Below are 21,240 nucleotides of genomic sequence, written 5' to 3'. Positions count from 1 at the left end.
CACTGGCCATGCCGTTCAGGACCCTCCATGCAAGGGCCTTCCTCACTTTCAGATCTTTCTCAGTTGAGCTGACCCATGAACCCAGTTTTTTTATTTCAAGGTATTTTTACCAGGTGCTCGAAAAGAGCGCCTGAGTCTACAAACAGTCAGACTAATCATCATCATTCGACACCTAGTCGCCACCTATTCATCATTGGCTGTCCTGGCTGTCCTTCACTCCTCCCCTTCGGCCTGGTATTTAAGCCAATGGGGAGACGGCCCATAAAAAAATAACTCAAATATCTGCTTCTGGGGGTCACTGGAACAAAATATTTTGAGATGGGGGGTCCTTGGAGAAATACATATAATTTTGGGTGGTCCTTGACATGAAAAAGTTTGAGAACCACTGATTATAGCGACATACGTTTTTTCAAAAAAACTGTTAGGATTTTGAAGACATTTGTAGAATCCTCAGAAGCAAAGATTTGAGTTAAAAATTTTCGCTTTAAAAAATATATATTCAAAGATTTCCACAAATGTTCATGATTTAAAAAAAACTATCAGATCTACAAGTTTATAGCACGGCACTCTGTGCCGCGCTATAAGCTTGTATATCTGCTATTTTTGAACAGCCAAAGTATAAGATAAGTGGTTCAAATGTAAAATGACTGATGCTTTCCCGGTCTTAATGGGCTAGAAAGCAAAAGATCCAGATTATACCTCCTCTTGGGGGAGGTAAAAAAAACACTTCTCTACTTTGTAAGTGTTGCCTCCATTGAGTCCATGTTTCAGATGACATAACTGAACTAAATACTGTCACAGAGATAATGACCTTAATATTATTATCCACTTAAACCCTTAATACTCAGTTTAACTGTGGTCCCCCAGGTGGTCCTACCGTCCTATACTCTGCCCCCTCCTTTTTTCCCCCTAAAAATGTCTTTGGCGAAAAAAAATAGCAGATCTACAAGAGACGCGGTGTGAGCTTGTTGTTTTGGCTACTTAGTCATTAATGTTCATCATGTTATGCCTCACACACACTGCACGACTTGCAAAGTGGACAGATTGTCAATCAGATTACAATTTACAATTAAGCATTTAGCAGTAAGCAAGGTAAACACATACATCCAATGCAGAGAGACAGTGTAGTGCCTCAGTAATATCATAGGTAAATCAAGAACCTATCTTCAGTCTAAACGGTATAATATAAAATAATACATAATATGTACATTGAAACCATACAAACTATAGGATACCAGGTCAACAAATGAACCTATCATATGTCTAAATAACATGCTGAATTACATTTAAACCGCATAAGACTTCATGTGCATTAGATTATTGTGCAGTTCAAACTACACAACTCTCGGTCTTGAAAGCAGGTTTCTTAAAGGGATATTTCACCCCAAAAAATTACTTTAATTCTATCGATTACTCACCCCATGGAGACTTGAATTCATGGATATTTGTTAGTTTTTGTCTCATTCCTAAGGCAATAAGTTGATGACCAGCGGACCGGTAGGCAGCGGTTCCGGTAGGAGACACAAAGGAGACTCTTTGTGTCTCCTACCGGAACCGCTGCCGGTCATCAAATTATTGGTTTAGGAATGAGACAAAAAAATAAAAATCCATGAATTCAAGTCTCCATGGGGTGAGTAATCCATAGAAAAAAAGTCATTTTGGGGGTGAATTATCCCTTTAAGTCTGGTTTCCAGACCGCATGAATGATTGGTGACATGGGATCATTATTTATTCAGACATAATATACAGAGCTGAAATATAATGTTATGGTGGTGTACAATGGTAAATGATAAATGGTACAATGTAGGCCTATTCTATTCTTTTTTACTTTTTTTCAAAACGTTTCTTTTAAACTTTTTCTTAGATTTTTTATCCCACGATTTTGCAATAACATTTTTTTTGTCACCCAGTGCCAATTGTCTAGGTAATCCTGGGCGCTACACTCCCTCTGCCAGCCTAGGGAGAGCCCAGAGCCGAGCTCATGCCACCTTCAATGCATGAGAGTTCACAAGCCTTCTTGGAATAACCACGTTCGTGGAAGGAACACGTTATTCCAACCAGTTCCTTTCCCCTCCATCAGGCGCCCCGGCTGACCAGGGGGAGGCAGTATAGAGACCAGGATTACTGCATGTTTTTGTGAGGGTACCTGCCCTAGGGAACACGGGGAGAACATGCAAACTCCACACAGAGAGGACCTTTCACCAACCCCACCTAGGGTGTGGGCATGACACGAAGGAGAGGACACGCCCCTAGTGCCCACAGCGTCCCCGGCGGGAATCAAACCCAGGACCTTCTAGCTGTGAGGCGACTATTCTATTCTATTCTATTCTATTCTATTCTATTCCCCCTCTGTATGAATGAATGAACCATTGTAAAGCGCTTTGAGTAAGTTTGAGTACTTAGAAAAGCGCCATAAAAATGCAATTCCTTATTATTATTATTATTATTATTATTATTCTCTCCACATCTCTGCCCAGTCTGTCTAATAATAGATAGATTTAGACTTATGAAACAGAGTTAAGTAAGTACCTATAGTTGGACACGTCCGCAGTACAGAAACAGGTGCAGTGTGCTAAAGCTGTCTTCCTGGTCTGTCAGTGTCTCTGTAGGACACTAATTCCTCCTGATACGATGAGGCCATTGGCTCACTGTCACTGCAGTGTTCCCACGGCCATTATGTCACTACACGTCTTTCAACGTCTTTTTTGGGGGGTTTGGGATGTGCATGTCTGTCTTATTTTTCAATTCTATTGTGTCTCCCTTCTTGGGAGACATTTTGTCTTGGAAAAAATGTCCAGCTGCATTGCATACACAATGCAATTACAATACAATTACAATACAAAAACAATAAGACACATGGTGACACATATCATTCACAGTCTATTCACAGTGGTGTAAAGTAACTAAGTACATGTACTAAGTACTGTACTTAATGTTGAGGTATTGTTTTACTTTACTGGAGTATCTCCAATTTCCAGTACTTTTGCTTCTACTCCACTACATCTCAGAGGCAAATATTGTACTTTTTACTCCACTACAATTATACATTTCGGCCATTTGAACAAGGCCGATCTACAAGCTACTGTATGTGAAATCATAATGCTTAATGAGTAGGCCTACTTTCTACTTTTTGTACTTTAAGTACATTTTGATACCAATACTTTTGTACTATACTCAGGTACATTTTGAATTCCGGACTTTTACTTGTAAGAGAGTATTTCTACATAGCAGTATCGATTTTATGAATTGGCATCAAAATGTACTTAAAGTACTAAAATATTTTAAATAGCAGATCTACAAGCTCACAATGCGATGCGACGCTTTGTGAGCTTGTAGATGATCTGCTATTTTCAAATAGCCTATGTATAAAATAGGGATAAAGTGGTTAATATATATTTCATAATATAATTTCTATCTGAAAAGTAACTAAAGTTTTCAAATAATTGTAGTGGAGTTAAAGTACAATATTTGCCTCTGAGATGAAGTGGAGTAGAAGTAAAAGTATTGGGAATTGGAAATACTCAAGTAAAGTACAAAGACCTCAAAATTGTACTTAAGTACAGTACTTCAGTAAATATACTTAGATACTTTCCACCACTGGTACTATGAGCTGGTCATAGTCAGCTTGATTAGAGTTGATGACCTGGTTGGCTGTTTCGTTTTAGATAACCGCTGATGATATAAACACTGTGAAACAGACCTAATCAATCCTCTACAATGCTACAAACCACATGCACATGCTGCTTAGACTCGGACATTAAGAGTCTTAAAGTCCCGGTGAAATGGGTTCTCTTTCATAACGGTTGGTGGCACGGTGTCTCTATTTCTGTCGCCTATCTGCTCTGGTGACAGCACTGACCGACTGACCGACTGACTGTCAGATCATCTGATTATGCTAATAAGATTAGTGACCTTCTCCTAAACTGCAATACCCAGTCCGTCCACCAGGACGGCTCAGTGGGATCTGATGTGGTGCGAGGCTAATCCGTTCAGTGGAGTTTGATGGGACCGTGTGAGTGGATGCTTCAGTTATATGTACCTGTATATGTGCCCTGCACATATGTAGCCAAACATTGCTTTTTTATCAATTCAACAATTCCCATTTTTACCACATCAAGCTTTTTGAATCATTTGAAACAGCATCCATGGGACAGGATGAGAGCCAGCACAGCGAGGAGGTGGTGGATCTGGCCCAGATCCAGGACCTGTGCATCACCTTCATGAAGCGCTGTCCGAGCGGCAGGCTGCATCTACACGAGTTCAAGAGGATCTTTGGGGTGGGGAGCACCTGTGAGGAGGAGTCCCTCTACCTGGAGACCATATTCCGTTCCTTTGACACAAACCAGGTCGGTTGCTGCTGTCGATGTTTGTAGTTCTCAGTGGTGGAAGAAGTATACTCACATTTTGTGCTTAAGTTATAGTGTCAATACCACCATAGAAACAAAAGTCTGGTATTCTTGTAGATCGGCTATTTTCAAAAGATTTTTTTTTTTTTTTTGATGCCAATGCTTTTGTACTTTTACTCAAGTACATTTTGAATTCCGGACTTTTACTTGTAACAGAGTATTTCTATATTGCGGTATTGATACTTTTAATTAAGTAAAAAAATGTGGTTATTTTTCCACCATGCACTGTCCTTAAGTACAGTACTTGAGTTGAGTACATGTACTTGGTTACTTTCCACCCCTGGTAATACTGTACTTTTATTCTAGGACAACACACTGGACTTCATGGAGTATACGGCGGCCCTCCATCTGGTGCTGCGGGGGAATCTTGAAGACCGGCTGAGGTGGTCCTTCAAGATCTACGACAAGGATGGCAACGGAAAACTAGACAGACAGGAAATTTACCACGTCATAAAGGTAAGAACAACCTGTTTAACACTTATGTTATTGAAATATGTGTTTCTATATTACAAATTGCATTTCTTCTCTGATATTGATTGAACTTTATTAGCAGTTTGCCAAAAAAATAAAATAAAGTACAGTTCAATACAAGGTCTGCTAAGAGGATTTTAAACCAGAGAAAGCATATGGCTTGTTTCCATTGGGGTCCTTTGTATTCAATTCATCGAAACATTTAATGGCAGACAAATATACACTACTATGCAAAACATCATCATAAAACAAAAATAAAAATATACAGTAAACAGTTCGGGGGGGCTAGGCTTTGACTTTTACAGGGGCCAGTTTCAAATTAAAGCCACCTGTACTTTATGACTGTTGGTAGGGCGTTCCACATTTTTGTGGCATAGCAGGAGGATGAATTTAACCCCTTGTTTGAGCCAAATCTGGGTTGAACGTGATTAGTGGAGCTACCTCTGGTGTTGTGATTGTGCACTTCATTTAGATTTGTGAAGTACTTTGACAGGTACATGGGTGTCTTTGTGGTGTGGTGTATCTTGTTGACCAGGCCGATTGCAAGTTGCTGTACTCTGTCCTCAACCCTGAGCCATCCGACCCTAGCAAAGTGGTGGTTAAAGGGATATTTGACTTTCAAAAAATATTTTTGGTCATTTAATGTCTACTCAGGCTTTTGTGAACACCCCAGACAGTTTTTAAGTTGCTTGATTCAGTATTTAGATATTTGATATTTATTTTATCAGACACGCCCCCTTCCTATACAAACCCATTGTAACTTCAAACTCCATTTTAACCATGATAGATTCATCAAGAACACCCGTTCTTGGTTCTGGTGACTCATATCACCCTCCTAATACGTGAGAGGGCCGTGTTTTTTCAATTACTTTTTTCATTTATTTAAAAAAAAAGACTTGGAAAATGAAACATTTTAATACAATAAAACAATTAAATAAAATAAATGAAAAAAGTAATCGAAAAAAACATGGCCCCCTCACGTAATAGGAGGGTGATACGAGTCACCAGAACCAAGGACGGGTGTTCTTGATGAATCTATCATGGTTAAAATGGAGTTTGAAGTTACAATGGGTTCGTATAGGAAGGGGGCGTCTGATAAAATGAATATCAAATATCTAAATACTGAATCGAGCAACTTAAAAACTGTCTTGGGTGTTCACAAAAGCCTGAGTAGATGATAAAATGACCAATTTTTTCTTTTTAAAGTGAAATATACCTTTAAATGCGTTGTGGATGTAAGTCATGTTTATTTTGGGATGTCTGGAGCCTTGTTTTTAAGGCCTTTGTGGTGCTATGGGACCATGAGGTGCATGCATAGTCCAAGTGACTTTGGATGAGTGCTCCTGTTAGAGTCCTCAATGTATTGGATCAATCAATCAATCTGCCAGGTGGAAACCTCATATGTCCAAAACTTACTTTTCAGGATTCAAAAGTAGCAGATCTACAAGCTCAAATTCTGTGACACGTTTACTTTTGATGCTATTGTGTGACACTGTAGTATGATCAAGTAGGGCATTAATTTACAAAAAAAAACAAAGTTAGAATTATGGAGATAAGAGATTTCTGCCCGACAGCAACAATTTCTAATTAATCTTCCATTCATAATTGGAATATAAAAAGTTGCCTACTGTTAATCTAGGGCAGTGTTTATCAACCCTGGCAAACGGCCCAATTTTGGTCTGCGACTGCTGAGGTGTGCCGCGCCGTTTGAAGAAAGTGTGAACCCAGCCCCTCGAGAACAATAGCGGCGATCGTCCGTCAATCGATACGGCCATCATCCGTTTCACACACAGCCACGGCCGAGTCCATTCAGTGTAGCGACCATCACCCATAGGAATGCAAATATGTTGTCCTACCTGGTACTGTATAGGGGGCACAGGGTACATGCTTTGGCACTCAGTATTATTACTACAAGATGATGAGAGCTCCAGCTATATATATGTATATATATATATATATATATATATATATATATATATATATATATATATATATATATATATATATATATATATATATACACACACACACACACACACACGTATATCTAGGTGTGCCCTGGGATTTTTTGGCTATGCCAGGTGTGCCTTGGCACCAAAAAGGTTGATAAACACTGATCTAGGGCTATGTTGAATAATCGACTCATCTCTCAGTTTGGTATAGATTTATCGATTAGTATATACCGTAAATTTCGGACTATAAGCCGCGACTTTTTTCCCATTTTTTGACCCTGCGGCTTATATAACGGTGCGGCTTATCTATGGATTTTTACAGCTAACGGCCACTAGGGGACCTCCTAAATCTATGGATTTTACACCCGCGGCTTATAGTCCAGTGCGGCTTATATATGTACAAATCATTCAATTTAGCTGCTGCGGCTTATATTCAGGTGCGGCTTATAGTGCGAAAATTACGGTATATATATTTTTTTTCAATTTAGAATTCTCAGGTTTTCTTGAAAAAAATATGAGCACATTATCATATAAACTCTAGATGGGGAATTTTGCCCCACGGTTTTCATAGGCCTACCTTTTCTATGATGTTATGATATCCTAGGATGAGTGGTACAGTAGAAAAATGTCATAACTAAATTGCGTATTTTAATACCGGAAGTCTCGCTAGACGAGATTGAAATCTCGAGATTGAAATCTCGTCTAGCGAGACTTCCGGTGGGGCGCATTCAAGACAATCATCACGTTGCAAAGTGTTCTGTCACTATGAACATCAGATCTCACCAAAAAAAACACAAAAAAAACAACAACAATTAAAATACGTAATTTAGCACAAGGACCATAGGTGCGCGTTTTTAGCTGTGGCGGATCCGGGATGGAGTTATGACATTTTTCTACTGTACCACTCATCCTAGGATATCATAACATCATAGAAAAGGTAAGAAAACCGTGGGGCAAAATTCCCCTTTAACACCCACTCTATTAGACCAACAGTAGTCAGAATTCTGAGAGTTCTCAACCTCAATATCTCTGCATGATTTTATACGGCAAACACAATTTAACACAATTGCTGATTTGATTAAATCAACTAATCGGTAAGTCGATAAATTGACCATGACTATTAGTGGAAGAATGTCTCTATTGGAGGACGGTAAGTGGAATATAAAAGCAGGATATGAGTCAGGTGTATTTTCAGGGCGGTTTCATAACACAATTTCTGTCCAGCTAAAGTAGACTATAACCCATTTAGACTTGGAAAGCCGCTATGTTGTCATACCTTTAAATCCAGGAAAGCATCTGTGTCGTTTTAGATTTTAGCTATATTATAAATATATCACATTGGTTGGCTATTCAAAAATAGCAGATCTACAAGCTCATAGCGCGTCACTTCGTGCCACGCTGAGCTTGTGGATCTGTTATTTTTGAAGAAATCGTAAAAATGAGTGCAAATCTTTGAATATATTTATATATGTATCGTTTTTTTTTTAAACAAACATTTATTTTTTAAAATCTTTTTTGGGGGCTTTTTTATGCCTTTACGTATAGAGGGACAGGGAAAGTAGGCTGACAGGAAACAGGGAGAGAGATGGGGGGGTGACACGCAGCAAAGGTCGTCGGGAACGGGAGTCGAACCCAGCAGTGCAGCTTAGGGTGCCTGGACCGTCACGCTACGGCCCTCAAATATTTTGTAACTCAAATATTTGATTCTGGGAGGACCCTGGAACCAAATATTTTGAGATGGGGGTCGGCGGCCAAATAGAAATAATTTTGGGGGTTCTTGACATGAAAAGGTTTGAGAACCACTTATATAGAAACATAGTTTTTTTTTTCTCCAGAAAACTGTTAGGATTTAGAAGATTTGTTTTGTTTACGTTATGTTTTGTTATGCTTTAGGCAGCACAGAGAAGACAGAAGAAAACATCATTTCAACACATACGTTTTTTTTGTCAGTAGATTCAGAAGATATTTGTAGATTGGGCCTCAGGTCTTAATGGGTTAAAGTAGGTTAAAGTAGGTTAAAGTAGGTTAAAGTAGGCTATATTGGTGCAAGAGGTGAAGGATTAAGGCTGCTGCAGGTCAGTGCGTAGCCCTCTCTGTTATTGGATGAAGTGACAACATCCGCAGTCTAAGCCCCTGACTTGTGTGTGTGTGTGTGTGTGTGTGTGTGTGTGTGTGTGTGTGTGTGTGTGTGTGTGTGTGTGTGTGTGTGTGTGTGTGTGTGTGTGGGGGGGGGGTGTTAACTGATAATGGTTCAGAATCACCTTTACACCTTTACTATTATAAGGTATGTACTAAAGATAAGAGCGACACAAACATAGGTAGGCTACACATATACAAATAGCTGACAGAGTCAGAGTAACATGGGAGAGTCAGCTCAGCTGTTAGATGAACAGCTGTAGCTGAGTTGGAATTAGCACATTTATGTGAAACCTTGCTTCAATGAGATAAATAACAAATACACAATATATATACTTGGCAATCTATAAATGTATGCCACCATATTACCCATCACAGGTTTACTGGTGTAGAGAAGTGGGAGAAATGTGTTTCCGTGCAAGCTCCACCGGTTCTGGTGTTTTCAGAAAGAGAAAACGAAAAAGCGGGGAGAGCAGAGAAACATCAAACAATTGAGAGAAACATGTCAAGGAGAGGCAAAAAAGATCTATTATCTACATTATATAAACAGCATAAACCAGCAGGTACAGTATGTACATGAGGTTAGACATAAGGTGCATAAGGTTAGGCACACACTGTAGGTGGTAGCACTTAGGTTCCACATAGCAGCAGCTGTGTGCATGAGGTTAGACATAAGGTGCATAAGGTTAGGCACACACTGTAGGTGGTAGCACTTAGGTAGGTTCCACATAGCAGCAGCTGTGTGCATGAGGTTAGACATTTCTGTGCGAAAGATCGACGCATTGTCAGATTCACATAGGGAGATGGGACCACATACCGGTAGGCGCAAACCTTCACAGGTAAAATCCACGAGGAAGGAATGATTGCCAGTGACACCATTCAAACCAGGGAAAATCCATGAACATCTATGATCCAAAGAAATGAAAACAGACTTCTGATCTGCATTCATTCTTTTGCATCATAGATTGTTGTTTGAGGGTTGAGGGTTATACCTTCACATATATACTGCCTTTAATTTTAAAGACAATGTTTTCTGAATGTCATTAAATAAAATAATAATAAAATAAATAAAGATGTAATTAATACAGTTGAATATCCATAAATAAAGATGTAATCAATACAGTTGAATATCCATAAATAAAGATGTAATCAATACAGTTTGAATATCCATACATAAAGATGTAAACTTCTGTCACCCAACAGATCATTTATAAAATCAAGGTCCAGCGCCCCGCCATGAGACCCAAAGACATCTGTGACAGAATATTTGAGCTGGTCGATGAGAATAAGGATGGTGAGTACAGAACATGGCAACAAGATTTAATAATGAATGTATTAGGATGGTAAGTACAGAACATAGGTACTGTATACAGGAAGATTGGGCACCTCAATGTGTAATTGGCCATTTCTTTCCAAAATGTGAAAAAGGAAAGAATAAAAGTATGCTTTGGAAAATGCTATGAAATAATTTAAATTATTGCACACTTATCAGACCTACATTTACCCTTCAACTTCTTCTTTATGCCCCTAATGACTGGCTATCCATAGGTTTTGTAGCAGTTTGTAGCAATTGTTGAAATACTATATGCTTTAAATGTCAAATGTTCAAATGATGTGTACTTATTTCATATTTCATATTTTATGGCATAATAGTTGTTTGTTGTTTTGTTTTGTTCGTTTGTCTGTCGGTTGTTCATTGTTTTTGATGTAAAGTGTCCTTGGGTTTATGAAAGGCGCTATATAAATTATATTATTATTATTATTATTATTACCCTTATTATTATTATTATTATTTTAGACCACGTTCGACATTTTGGAAAATAAAAGAATAGCCAATTTCGCCAGATTCCCAGACTTCTCAGGTGCCACTCTTCTGGTTCCCACAACAATGATGTAATAATTAATATTACAATATTAGGCTACAATAAAAAAAAATCTTTTGAAAGTACCAACATTCACAGCTGTTGTCTTTGTTCTATACAATGTAAGTTTCATTAATACTGTAGCCCAGAAGGTTTGGCATATTTGCTAATAATCACAGAGTTACAGTAAAAGAGTAAAAGGTGTTGTTAATCATGAGATGAATTTAACATAAGTAGGTTTGATCTATTGCTGACCTACAAAGCACAAGTGCTGTAACCATGCAAAGAATCAAAAGGTTTTAACCAATTCTGGGGGGAACGTTTGCCAAAAATAGCCAGTTTGTGACGCATTGTGAGCTTGTAAATCGGCTATCTTTTTTAGAAGAAATTTGGTGCAGAGGGAAAAAATCCAAGTCCAAGTACAGTTACAACCCAGTTTTTCTAATAGAAAACTGGCCAGCCAATCAGTATATAAGCACTGATATTGCACTCATCTGTTCACGAGCCAATAGGTTCTATATCCAAGACAAAAATAGCAAGACTCACCAGCTCCGTTTTACTTCCTGTATCTGCGTGAAGTAGGCGGAGCCTCTATAGGAGGCCAGAAGCAGATTGGAGTTTATATTAACCCATTAAGACCGGGAATGCATCTGTCATTTTAAGATTTATTTGGCTATTTTTTAAAAATCGTGGGAAATTTCGGGCCCATTTCAGCCCTATATACATTTCGGCCATTTGAAAATAGCAGATCTACAAGCTCACAATGCGTCGCATCGCGGGTGACTGTGACCCTGTGTTGGTTGCTATGTTCTCAAAATAGTTTGAGAACCACTGGCCACATTGAGTTATATTTAATATATAACTCAATGTGGCCAGTGGTTCTCAAACTATTCTTTTTTTAAATTTGGAACCAAATTGACCATTCTTTTGATTCCATTTGTACTCTCAGAGTTATGGGGGCTGGGGTTTATTTTTATTTTTATTTTTAGTTCAACAATGACTAATTTAATTGTTGTTCATGTGTCCCTCTCCAGGCCAGATAACGTTGAGTGAGTTTCTGGAGGGCGCCCAGAAGGATGAGTGGGTGATGGACATGCTGAAGCTGGACACCAATGCACCCGGCTGGGTCATTCAGAACTGTTCCACGATGAAGGACCCGTGAGCCGTTTATTCACTGGCCGGGCCCAACAGCTTTGATCTGCCGCTGACAACATGTACACGGTTGTCTTTTTGAAGCAGCGTACGTGACTTCTTCAACTGGGTTTCAGATCCCCACGTTTTTTAATGCCAGAGCTTCTTCTGGCAGCTCAGAGGTTTCAGAGGGTTTGACTGAGCCTTGATGATGCTGCCCTCTGGTGGTGCGTTTTGGCACAGGGCACTTTCCACATCTTCAGTTTGGTGTTAATGTGTACCTTGGCTGTTTGGTCCATGGTGTGACCTATGGGTGTGACCTTGACCTATGGGTGTGACCTTGACCTATGGGTGTGACCCTGTGACCCTGTGTTGGTTGCTATGTGTGAGCAACAACAGCCATCTTTATCTACAGACATATAGATGGATATGTTGAAGATTGTATATTTTTTTATATAGGCCAAGCAGAAGTTAAGTTGATCACCATCAGTGGTGGACAGTAACTAAGTACATTTCTTAGTATCTGTACTTTACAAATATTGTTCTTTTGACTACATTATGAATTTCAAACTTAAGCCCTATTTCAAAATATAGTAAGAATCTGCAATTTTCACTGTTATTGCTCTTTTTTGAAACTTTCTGGAAAATGTTGAAATGCATAAAATGTAATGTATTGTAATTTGTACTTTTGAATACTTACGTATTGTTTAAAAGCATGCACAATATGTACTTTTGAATACTTAAGCATGTTTAAAAGTAAGTCCTCTAGTACTTTAACTCAAGTACAAATTTGACAGATGAGTAACTTTCACTTGTAGTGGAGTAGCCTAATATTTGACCAGGAGTATCTATACTTTGACTCAAGTACTGGAGTTGAGTACTTTTTCCACCACCGATCGCCATACTGTAGTGCTACTCAACCCGCAGACCGCTGTACAATCATGTACAGTGTACATAATTGCAAATAATTCCAATACAAAAAAATATATATATTTTACATTTGATTATATACGGTAGCTATATTCCAATCAGACTAATAGTCTGATAATAGCCTATCTATTCCCAAATATATTAATGTAAGTTATTAAGTTATCAAAGTAGTAAACTCATTGTTTAAGTGAAAGGTGTCATATAAAGGTGTTGAAATTCCATGTCATTGCTTGTAGAACAGCCATGTACACATAAGCATGTTTTAAATGTTGTACTTGAATGTCTTGTATTTGACATATAAAATGAATGACATTGTAACACTCCAAATTAATTAATTCATGGTGCAGTACATTAATTTGTTGATGGGTGATGTTTAAATAAACAAGGTTATTTTGCTCTGCTAGAACAGTGGTTCCCAGGGGGTCCCCAGCAAAATTAGTTAATATAACATCGAAATGAGTTTAACCACTCTGACCCTATATATCGGCTATTTGAAAATAGCCGATCACGCTCACAACGTGTCGCATCGCGGCGTGTTGTGAGCGTGCAGATCTGCTATTTTCAAAGGGAATTATTTCTGAAACATTTTAATAACACAAATCTTGTGTGGGGTCCGCAGCCAAATACATATTAATCTGGGAGTGCTTGACATGATAAAGTTTGAGAACCACTTATCTAGAACACTGCTAATAATATTCATTATTAGCAGTGCAGCACGACCCGGAATCGGGTCGTGGGGGCAACAGTTTCAGCAGAGAGTTCCAGACTTCCCTTTCCTGAGCAACATTAGTCACTTCCTCCTGGGGGACCCCGAGAAAAGGCCAGTGTGGAGATGTAATCCCCCCAATCTGGTCCTTGGTCTGCCAGGGGGTCTCCTCCTCCCAGTGGGACGTGCAGCGAGGACCTCCCTTAGGGAGGCATCCGTATACTAGATGCCCGAACCACCTAAGCTGCATGGCTCCTTTCCAAGTGAAGCAGCAGCGGTTCTACTCCGAGACTGAACTTCTCAACCTATCTCTAAGGGAGAGGCCGGTCGCTTGTATTCGGGATCTCATTCTTTGGGTCATGACCCACACTGCATGACTGCATTGTAGGCCAATGGAACCTACATAAAGTACAAACGGAAGTTATGCACCAAATAGAGTTCAATTAACAACTCATTTGAGCCTAATACAGATAAGCCTAATTGTTTGTGTGTTTTATTTTGTCATTAAATATACTTTGCTATAAGTCCTGTTTCTGTGTCAAATATGTGTGATATATACACCCTTATCTGCTTCAATAATTGTAGGGTGAGGTGAGAATACTTAAAGCCTCACTATGAAAATAGCAGATACAAGGTCACAACGCGTTGCATCATGAGTCATGGCACGTTGTGAGCTTGTAGTAGATCGGCTATTTTCACTATTTTGAAATGTTTTTAAAGTAATAAAAAGGAATGATTTTGGACATCCACCCGAAAGCAACGATATGATATATTTCTATCACAACATACGTAATTAAAGGTAACCCATTATATTTATGACGCATAGAATTGAAAGTATAAAGATATAATTATGTGAAAGTCTGCCTACATTAGAATGCACCATTACAGGTCATTTCACTGTGCATTTAAACCATTGGTTCTCAATACCAGGGGGTCCCCAGCAAAATGAGTTAATACGGTCACAATAATTTTAACCACTTTAACCATATTTTATACTTTGGCTGTTGAAAAGTAGCAGATCTACAAGCTCATAGTGCAGCAACGAGTGCCGCACTATGAGCTTGTAGATCTGCTATTTTTGAAAAATCGTGAAAATGTGTGCAAATCTTTGAATATATATATTTTTTTCAAGCGAACATTTGTAACTCAAATCTTTTCCTCTGGGGGTCCCTGGAACAACATATTTTGAGATGGGGGTCCACAGCCAAATAGTTTGTGAACCACTAATTTAAACCACATGAATCCTAGTGATCCTATTGGGGCAAACATTCTGAGAAAATAGAATGTTTCCAGACTGCCGGCCATAGAACGTTTTCATGTTTAATTGAGAAATTGAAAATATCAGCTGGAAAAATGTGTGTAGTGCGAATAGACACCGGAAAAGGTAATGTTTTACATTCAGCTCCCTTTTATTTTATTAAAGGCCATTTTATTTTGTCTGGTTTCTTTAGAATAGTCAGGTTTTACAAACTCGCTGGTATCACACATAATAACGCTGTGCAGATCTGTACATTGTGGTGCTCATGAACCTACATGGTGTGGTGTCATAATTATTATTAATTAATAATGATCAGTGGTGGACAGTAATAAGTAGCCTACATACATTTGATATTCATTTCAAATATTGCACTTTTGACTTCACTACATTTTTAGGAAGAGACACTTGGGACTCAAACATATATAAATACATTATGAATTAAACACTTAAGCCCTATTTATTTTTTAAAATAGTGAAAATGGCGGATCTACAAGCTCACAACGCGGCTATTTTCATTTCTTGGGGGAAATGTTGTAAATGTTGTAAATTCTAATTCTAAACAATGCATTGATATTAAAAAAGAAAATGCACTTCGTAATTTGTTGGCCTACTTTTGAATACTCGAGTATTTACTTGAGTATTTGTATAGCCTACTTGTGTCCGCCGCTTGTTAATTATTCATGAGGCATGATAAATATTCACAGTGACACTGAGGGAGCCCCGCCCCCAACCACTTTTCTAAATAACTGCGCATGTCTCAGCTAGACAGCCAGCAGGGTTGCCATGTCTGTTTATTATAAGCGACTTTGGGCTTTTTTTTCTGTAAAGTTGCTTGCAAATATTGGTAGTTGCAGGTTTTTTTTGGGCTTGTTTTTAAAAGTGTTGTTGCTTATTTGACTTCTGCTTCCTAAAGTTGTTTAAACCAGTGGTTCTCAAACATTTTCATGTCAAGAACCCCCAGATTAATAGACCTATGTATTTGTCCACCCCGACTTTCCATCTGAAAATGTTTTGTGCCAAAACCATACAAGATTTTTGTTGTTAAAATGTTTAAACATAAAAAAATATTATTCAAGATTATGTTTTTTTTAAATAGCAGGCCAATTAGCAGATCTATATAAAAATATTCCAAAACTACTTTTTTCCCCCAAGAGTTTTCAAAAATGTTCAAGATAGTTTTTCATTTTTTAAAGAGCAGATCTACAAGCACATCTATATCAAAATATTCCTCAATTAAAACAAATTCAAGATTGTTCAAGATGTATTTTTATTTATGCGACGACAGCGCGTAGTGTGAGTTTGTAGATCTGCTATTTTCAAATAGCCGATGTATATAAATCATATTAGTATTATTATTATATATATATATTACAATTACATATTTAAAGTGTTCATGTGGCCTAACCTAACTATAGTCGCTTCTTTTGGGCTTGTTTTCATAGACCTGGTTGCTTGTTTCTCTCGCAGATTGCAGAACCTGGCAACCCCTGCTTAGACAGTCAGTCAGATTGACAGAATGCGATCGAATGAAGCCTATAGTGTGTGTGTGTGTGTGTGTGAGTCACTTCATAATATACTCATTTAAACATTAAACATGTCACTATGACGAGTCACAGGGACATCTTAGTGAAGTGTGAGAACCAGGTGAGCGTTTGAATGGATTATTATTACTATAACAGTGTATTTTCCAGCTTTATTTCACAGTGCTAGCTGTTAGCCACCGGCTAACTTTAGCTCTATGAGCGTCAAGTCAACCTGCGTCACGGCTATCTGACTTCCGGTTTGGGCGGGCTTCAAAATAAGAGTTTTGTTGTTGTTGTGAGCGACGATGACAAGTTTTAGTTTTACTGTGTTGATCTGTGGAGCTGATTGGTCCACACTGTGAGGCTGGTACACTAAGAAGGACATTCCTTCTGGTAAAGAACTATATTTTCCCTGCAAAACTAGTACATAAGTAATCTGGAAACAGTTGGCTTTGATCTAGCCTTAGATCAAGACTATGTTTACTGCAGCAGACCCTCCCTAACCCACAATACAACATAATAATGTTAAATGTATTTATTCACTGTGTATCTTTTCATACCAGACAATTCTTACATTTCTTTCTAAAAAAATAGATAGATAGATATCGGCTCAAGGTTTTATTTTGAAAGTGATGGTTGCTGTTAATATAGCTCACTGACAGTGACTTTATGCAGGTTAAAGTTAGCAGCTATCTGTCTGTCTGTCTGTCTGTCTGTCTGTCTGAAACACTCTGTCTGTCTGTCTGTCTGTCTGTCTGTCTGTCTGTTTGACACACTGTGTGTGTGTCTGTCTGTCTGTCTGACACACTGTCTGACAGACAGACAGACAGACAGACAGTCTGTGTGTGTCTGTGTTAAAGTTAACAGCTACTACAGTGTTTCTGTGCGTCAGACTGTTTCTGTCTGTCTGTCACCCATCATTGTCACCCATCATTAACCTGTGTGTGTGTGTGTGTGTGTGTGTGTGTGTGTGTGTGTGTGTGTGTGTGTGTGTGTGTGTGTGTGTGTGTGTGTGTGTGTGTGTGTGTGTGTGTGTGTGTGTGTGTGTGTGTGTGTCAGTCAGACTGCTTCTGTCTGTTACCTATCCTTTGGTGTGGGTTCACAGTGTGTGTGTTCTACTGGGCGTTCTGCTGTGTAAATGGTGTATTTATATAGTCATCCAACCGTGAAACATTCATACAACTTGACTAATGACAACACACACACACACACACACACACACACACACACACAACCAATTGACAGCCTTGCAGTGACACCAATGATGTCACACTCACATTGATGATACATGTCCAACACTAGACAGTATAGATACATATCCTGTGTGTGTGTGTGTGTGTGTGTGTGTGTGTGTGTGTGTGTGTGTGTGTGTGTGTGTGTGTGTGTGTGTGTGTGTGTGTGTGTGTGTGTGTGTCATAGTCAGCACCCTGTTGTGTTTATTGTGAAAAGTCTAGATAACATCTCAGAGAAATCATCATCAACCACTAAGGCCTATTAGATGATTCTCCAGGAATCAACTAATAGGCCCTTCTTGTTTTCTCTTTACACACTAGATATCTACACCGAAAATAGCCGATCTATAAGCTCACATAACATGTTGTGACTGAGCTTGTAGATCTGCTATTAATCAGCAAATGTTCCCCCCAGATTAGGGATACCAGGGTTAAAGTCAGTGGTTCTCAAACTTTTTTATGTCAAGTACCCCCAAAATGTTATGTATTTGGCCGCGGACCCCCATCTCAAAAAAGTTCCAGGGACCCCCAGAAGCAAAGATTTGAGTTACACATGTAATCTAAAATAGCAGATCTACAATGAGCTTGTAGATCTGCTATTTTTGAATAGCCAAAGTATAAAAGGTTAAAGTGGTTAACTTAAAATTATTGTGATGCTATATTAACACGTTTTGCCCCCCCAAGGACCCCTGGCTAATTTGAACCCTATTACACTCTCAGATCTCCAGTAACACTCGGGGGTATTGCTGTGCACTTTGAAAGGTGGAATGTCATTCCTGTATTAAACCAGCTGCAATCTAATGCTATAATCTCTCTGTGTGTTTCTACCAGGGCAGTCATTAACTAAAACCACATTTAGGTTGTCGCCTAATTGATTAGTTTATTTAAAAGACATGTTATGTAGCTTTACTCTATGTTTACATAACAAAACATATATATTATTATTTTTTGACCCATCATTTTGCTCTATACCAACAGTTATCACTGATAACAACCACTATTTTACAGTGATGATTAAAAGCATAGTACTGTAACCTTGCCCAGTGTCAGACATAAAAAAAACAACAAGAACACAATACACATTAGGGCTGGTAAATTAATATTAGATTTTCGAATATTCCTCGAATATGGGGGAAGAACATATATTCGAATATAACAATTTATATTTGAATTAGAAAAAAAGCATTTTTTTGTTTGGTTTATTTGACAGGGACAATAGAAAAAAACAATGTATCAAGTTATAAAAACAAACAAAATATATATTTTATTGGAACCAAGCACTCGATGCATTGTTTTTTGTATTGTCCCTGTCAAATAAACATTACATTTAAACAAAATAAAAAGTATAGTAATATCGAATATCATTTCTGTTACCAGCCCTACTGCACATTATACTTTTTTTTTACCAACAGAAGCACATTGCCCTCTCGCTGTATTTTGGTGCGTTCACTGTTTGTATTGTTGTGGTAGACACAGCGCCCAAACACATCCCCGGCTACCAAAACAAACAGTGAAAACACCAGAATTACAGCGAGAGGACGTTGTGTTTCTGCAAGTACACACCACCACACTACTGTAGTGACTGATATGCTGCTATAGAGCAGTCCCACATGATTTAAAAAAAATTCTGGTGTCCCACCAGTCTGGTGTCCCCAGTCTGGTGTCCCCAGACGATAGTGAAGTGACAAATTAAGGACTTTCAAAACCTTTTTTTAATACCTCAAGAAAAAAAGAAAAAGATCAAATACTGCATCAAAAGTAGGCCTAATCAACACACTATGCTATAAAACATTGGCCAAATTGTCATGTGTAAAATAGTGGTCGTTGCATACATACAATCATACAGAGGTCGGCCTTTTCAGGTTGGTGAGGTAGGGCAGTGGTTCTCAACCCTTTCAGGCCGTGCCCCCCCCCCCCCCCCCCAAAAAAAATCTGAACTGGGGACCCCGTAAAATGATCATATTTTAACTGGGGAATCCACAGATAAATATTAAATATAATAAATATAATAATATTAAATATATTAAATATATATCTACAAGCTCACAACGCCTCACAATGCGAGGCGTTGTGAGCTTGTAGATCTACTATTCTCACAAGTTTTGCCTCTTTCTTATATTATTTGACAATTTGGCCAATGTTTGACCAGTTTTTATAGTATAGTTCGTTTATTTAGGCTGTGCTTCACAGACGATTATCTTCTATTCTAAGATGCTCATCATGAATATTTTAGCTCGTCTCCTTCGGCTTTTAGAGGGATCTCTTTTAGAGGGATCCCTTTTAGAGGGATCCCTTTTAGAGGGATCTCTTTTAGAGGGATCTCTTTTAGAGGTCGTAGAACGAGGACGCAACAAGATCAAACATTTGATGAGGAATCTGAGAAGACTTAATACTTGACTAAAACACTTTAACTGGTTCGATTCGTTATCTCTGCTGCTTTTGTCATACTTTCTTTCTTGTCAAGTTGTTTAATTCTGAATGACGTCATATTTTATGGGATCTGTCGCTAATTATTCTGAAGTACAAGCAAAAGAGGCTGTATGTCAGAAAGGCCAACAACCAATGTGTTTAAACATATATATTATTTATATTTTCATCTTTTTAATGACATTGTTGTGTGGTGGTGATGTTGGTTTGGCTCATGCGTGTGAGAAATACTGAGAGACTGCAGAACAGACTCCATTCAGTGGTGCAGACGGTGAAACTCCAGCCTGGAAATGTTTTTCAAGGGAAATTAATTTACCTTCTGTCTGTGCTTTGTCTGTTTTTTTCTTTTTAGGACTAAATTAAAACCATGCTGAAGTGGTTTTCTGGAGAAGAAGGGGGGCCTGGCGCTGGGGTAAGTGTGTGTGTGTGTGTGTGTGTGTGTGCGTGTGTGTGTGTGTGTGTGTGTGAGTGTGTGTGCGCGCGTGCGGCGATTGGTCTAGTTTGACTAGATCAGGGGTCTTCAACGTTTTCAGGCCAAGGACCCCCTAGCTGAGAGAGAGATGAAGCAGGGACCCCCTCTATATTATATAAAATTGTGTTTCAGATAAACTTTTGCTGCTTTTTTCCCTCTACACCTATAACTCTTTGCCAAAAATAGCCGATCTACAAGCTCACAACGCCTCGCAGCGCGAGGCGTTGTGAGCTTGTAGATCTGCTATTTTTGGCTAAAGTTCTCCTCAGAAAAGGGATGCTAGGGTTCAAGTGTGTGAAGTCATGTGAAGGGAAAAAAAATCATATCACAAAGATTTGGCGGACCCCCTGTAGTAACTCTGAGGACCCCCTAGGGGTCCCGGACCCCCTGTTGAAGACCCCTGGACTAGATAGATGGATAGATGGATAGATGGATAGATAGATACTGTAGTACGTATGACAGCACACACACAAAAAGAAGATAAACCTGTGGTTAAACAGTGGTTTCTCAGACATGTCATTATAGTATGTTTTTAAGGCTCAGGGGGTCAAACAGTGATCTAGATATGTCATGTTCATATTGTCCCATCCCTACCCTGACGTTAGTTAATGTCCTTCCAACCACACTTAAGGCCTTTGCAGACAGGGTGCGATTTTTCCAATCCAACCCAGTTCGATTTGTGCGTCTTTTCGCATGCGGTAAAAACTGATTGACTAATCCCACCCTGTCTGCAA

The 21,240-nt window shown here is 38.7% G+C and overlaps 2 protein-coding genes across 5 annotated transcripts in view; both read left to right on the top strand.

The window, feature by feature from the left end:
• Positions 1-4,145: 4,145 nt before the first annotated feature.
• Positions 4,146-11,989, top strand: LOC308082159 (guanylyl cyclase-activating protein 2-like; the record flags this gene model as incomplete). Its single annotated transcript, XM_080423822.1, has 4 exons — positions 4,146-4,346; positions 4,713-4,862; positions 10,169-10,259; positions 11,862-11,989. The coding sequence occupies 4 exons, from the start codon at positions 4,146-4,148 to the stop codon at positions 11,987-11,989; spliced, it is 570 nt and encodes a 189-aa protein (XP_080279948.1).
• Positions 11,990-16,361: 4,372 nt separating this feature from the next.
• The window catches only part of LOC308089937 (uncharacterized protein), an 82,502-nt gene continuing 77,623 nt past the window's right edge, over positions 16,362-21,240 (top strand). For all 4 annotated transcript variants that reach the window (XM_080434909.1, XM_080434910.1, XM_080434908.1 and 1 more), the window contains exons 1-2: positions 16,362-16,496; positions 20,387-20,446. In XM_080434909.1, the coding sequence (XP_080291035.1) occupies positions 20,402-20,446 (45 nt within the window). In that variant the 5' untranslated portion in view covers positions 16,362-16,496; positions 20,387-20,401. The remainder of the gene's footprint in view (positions 16,497-20,386; positions 20,447-21,240) is intronic.

Source organism: Gymnoscopelus braueri (genome assembly GCF_963280865.1).
Source record: "Gymnoscopelus braueri genome assembly, chromosome: 1".
Taxonomy (NCBI): Eukaryota; Metazoa; Chordata; class Actinopteri; order Myctophiformes; family Myctophidae; genus Gymnoscopelus; species Gymnoscopelus braueri.
Note: the sequence above shows the minus strand (reverse complement) of the source record. Positions and strands in the feature narration are given on the sequence as shown.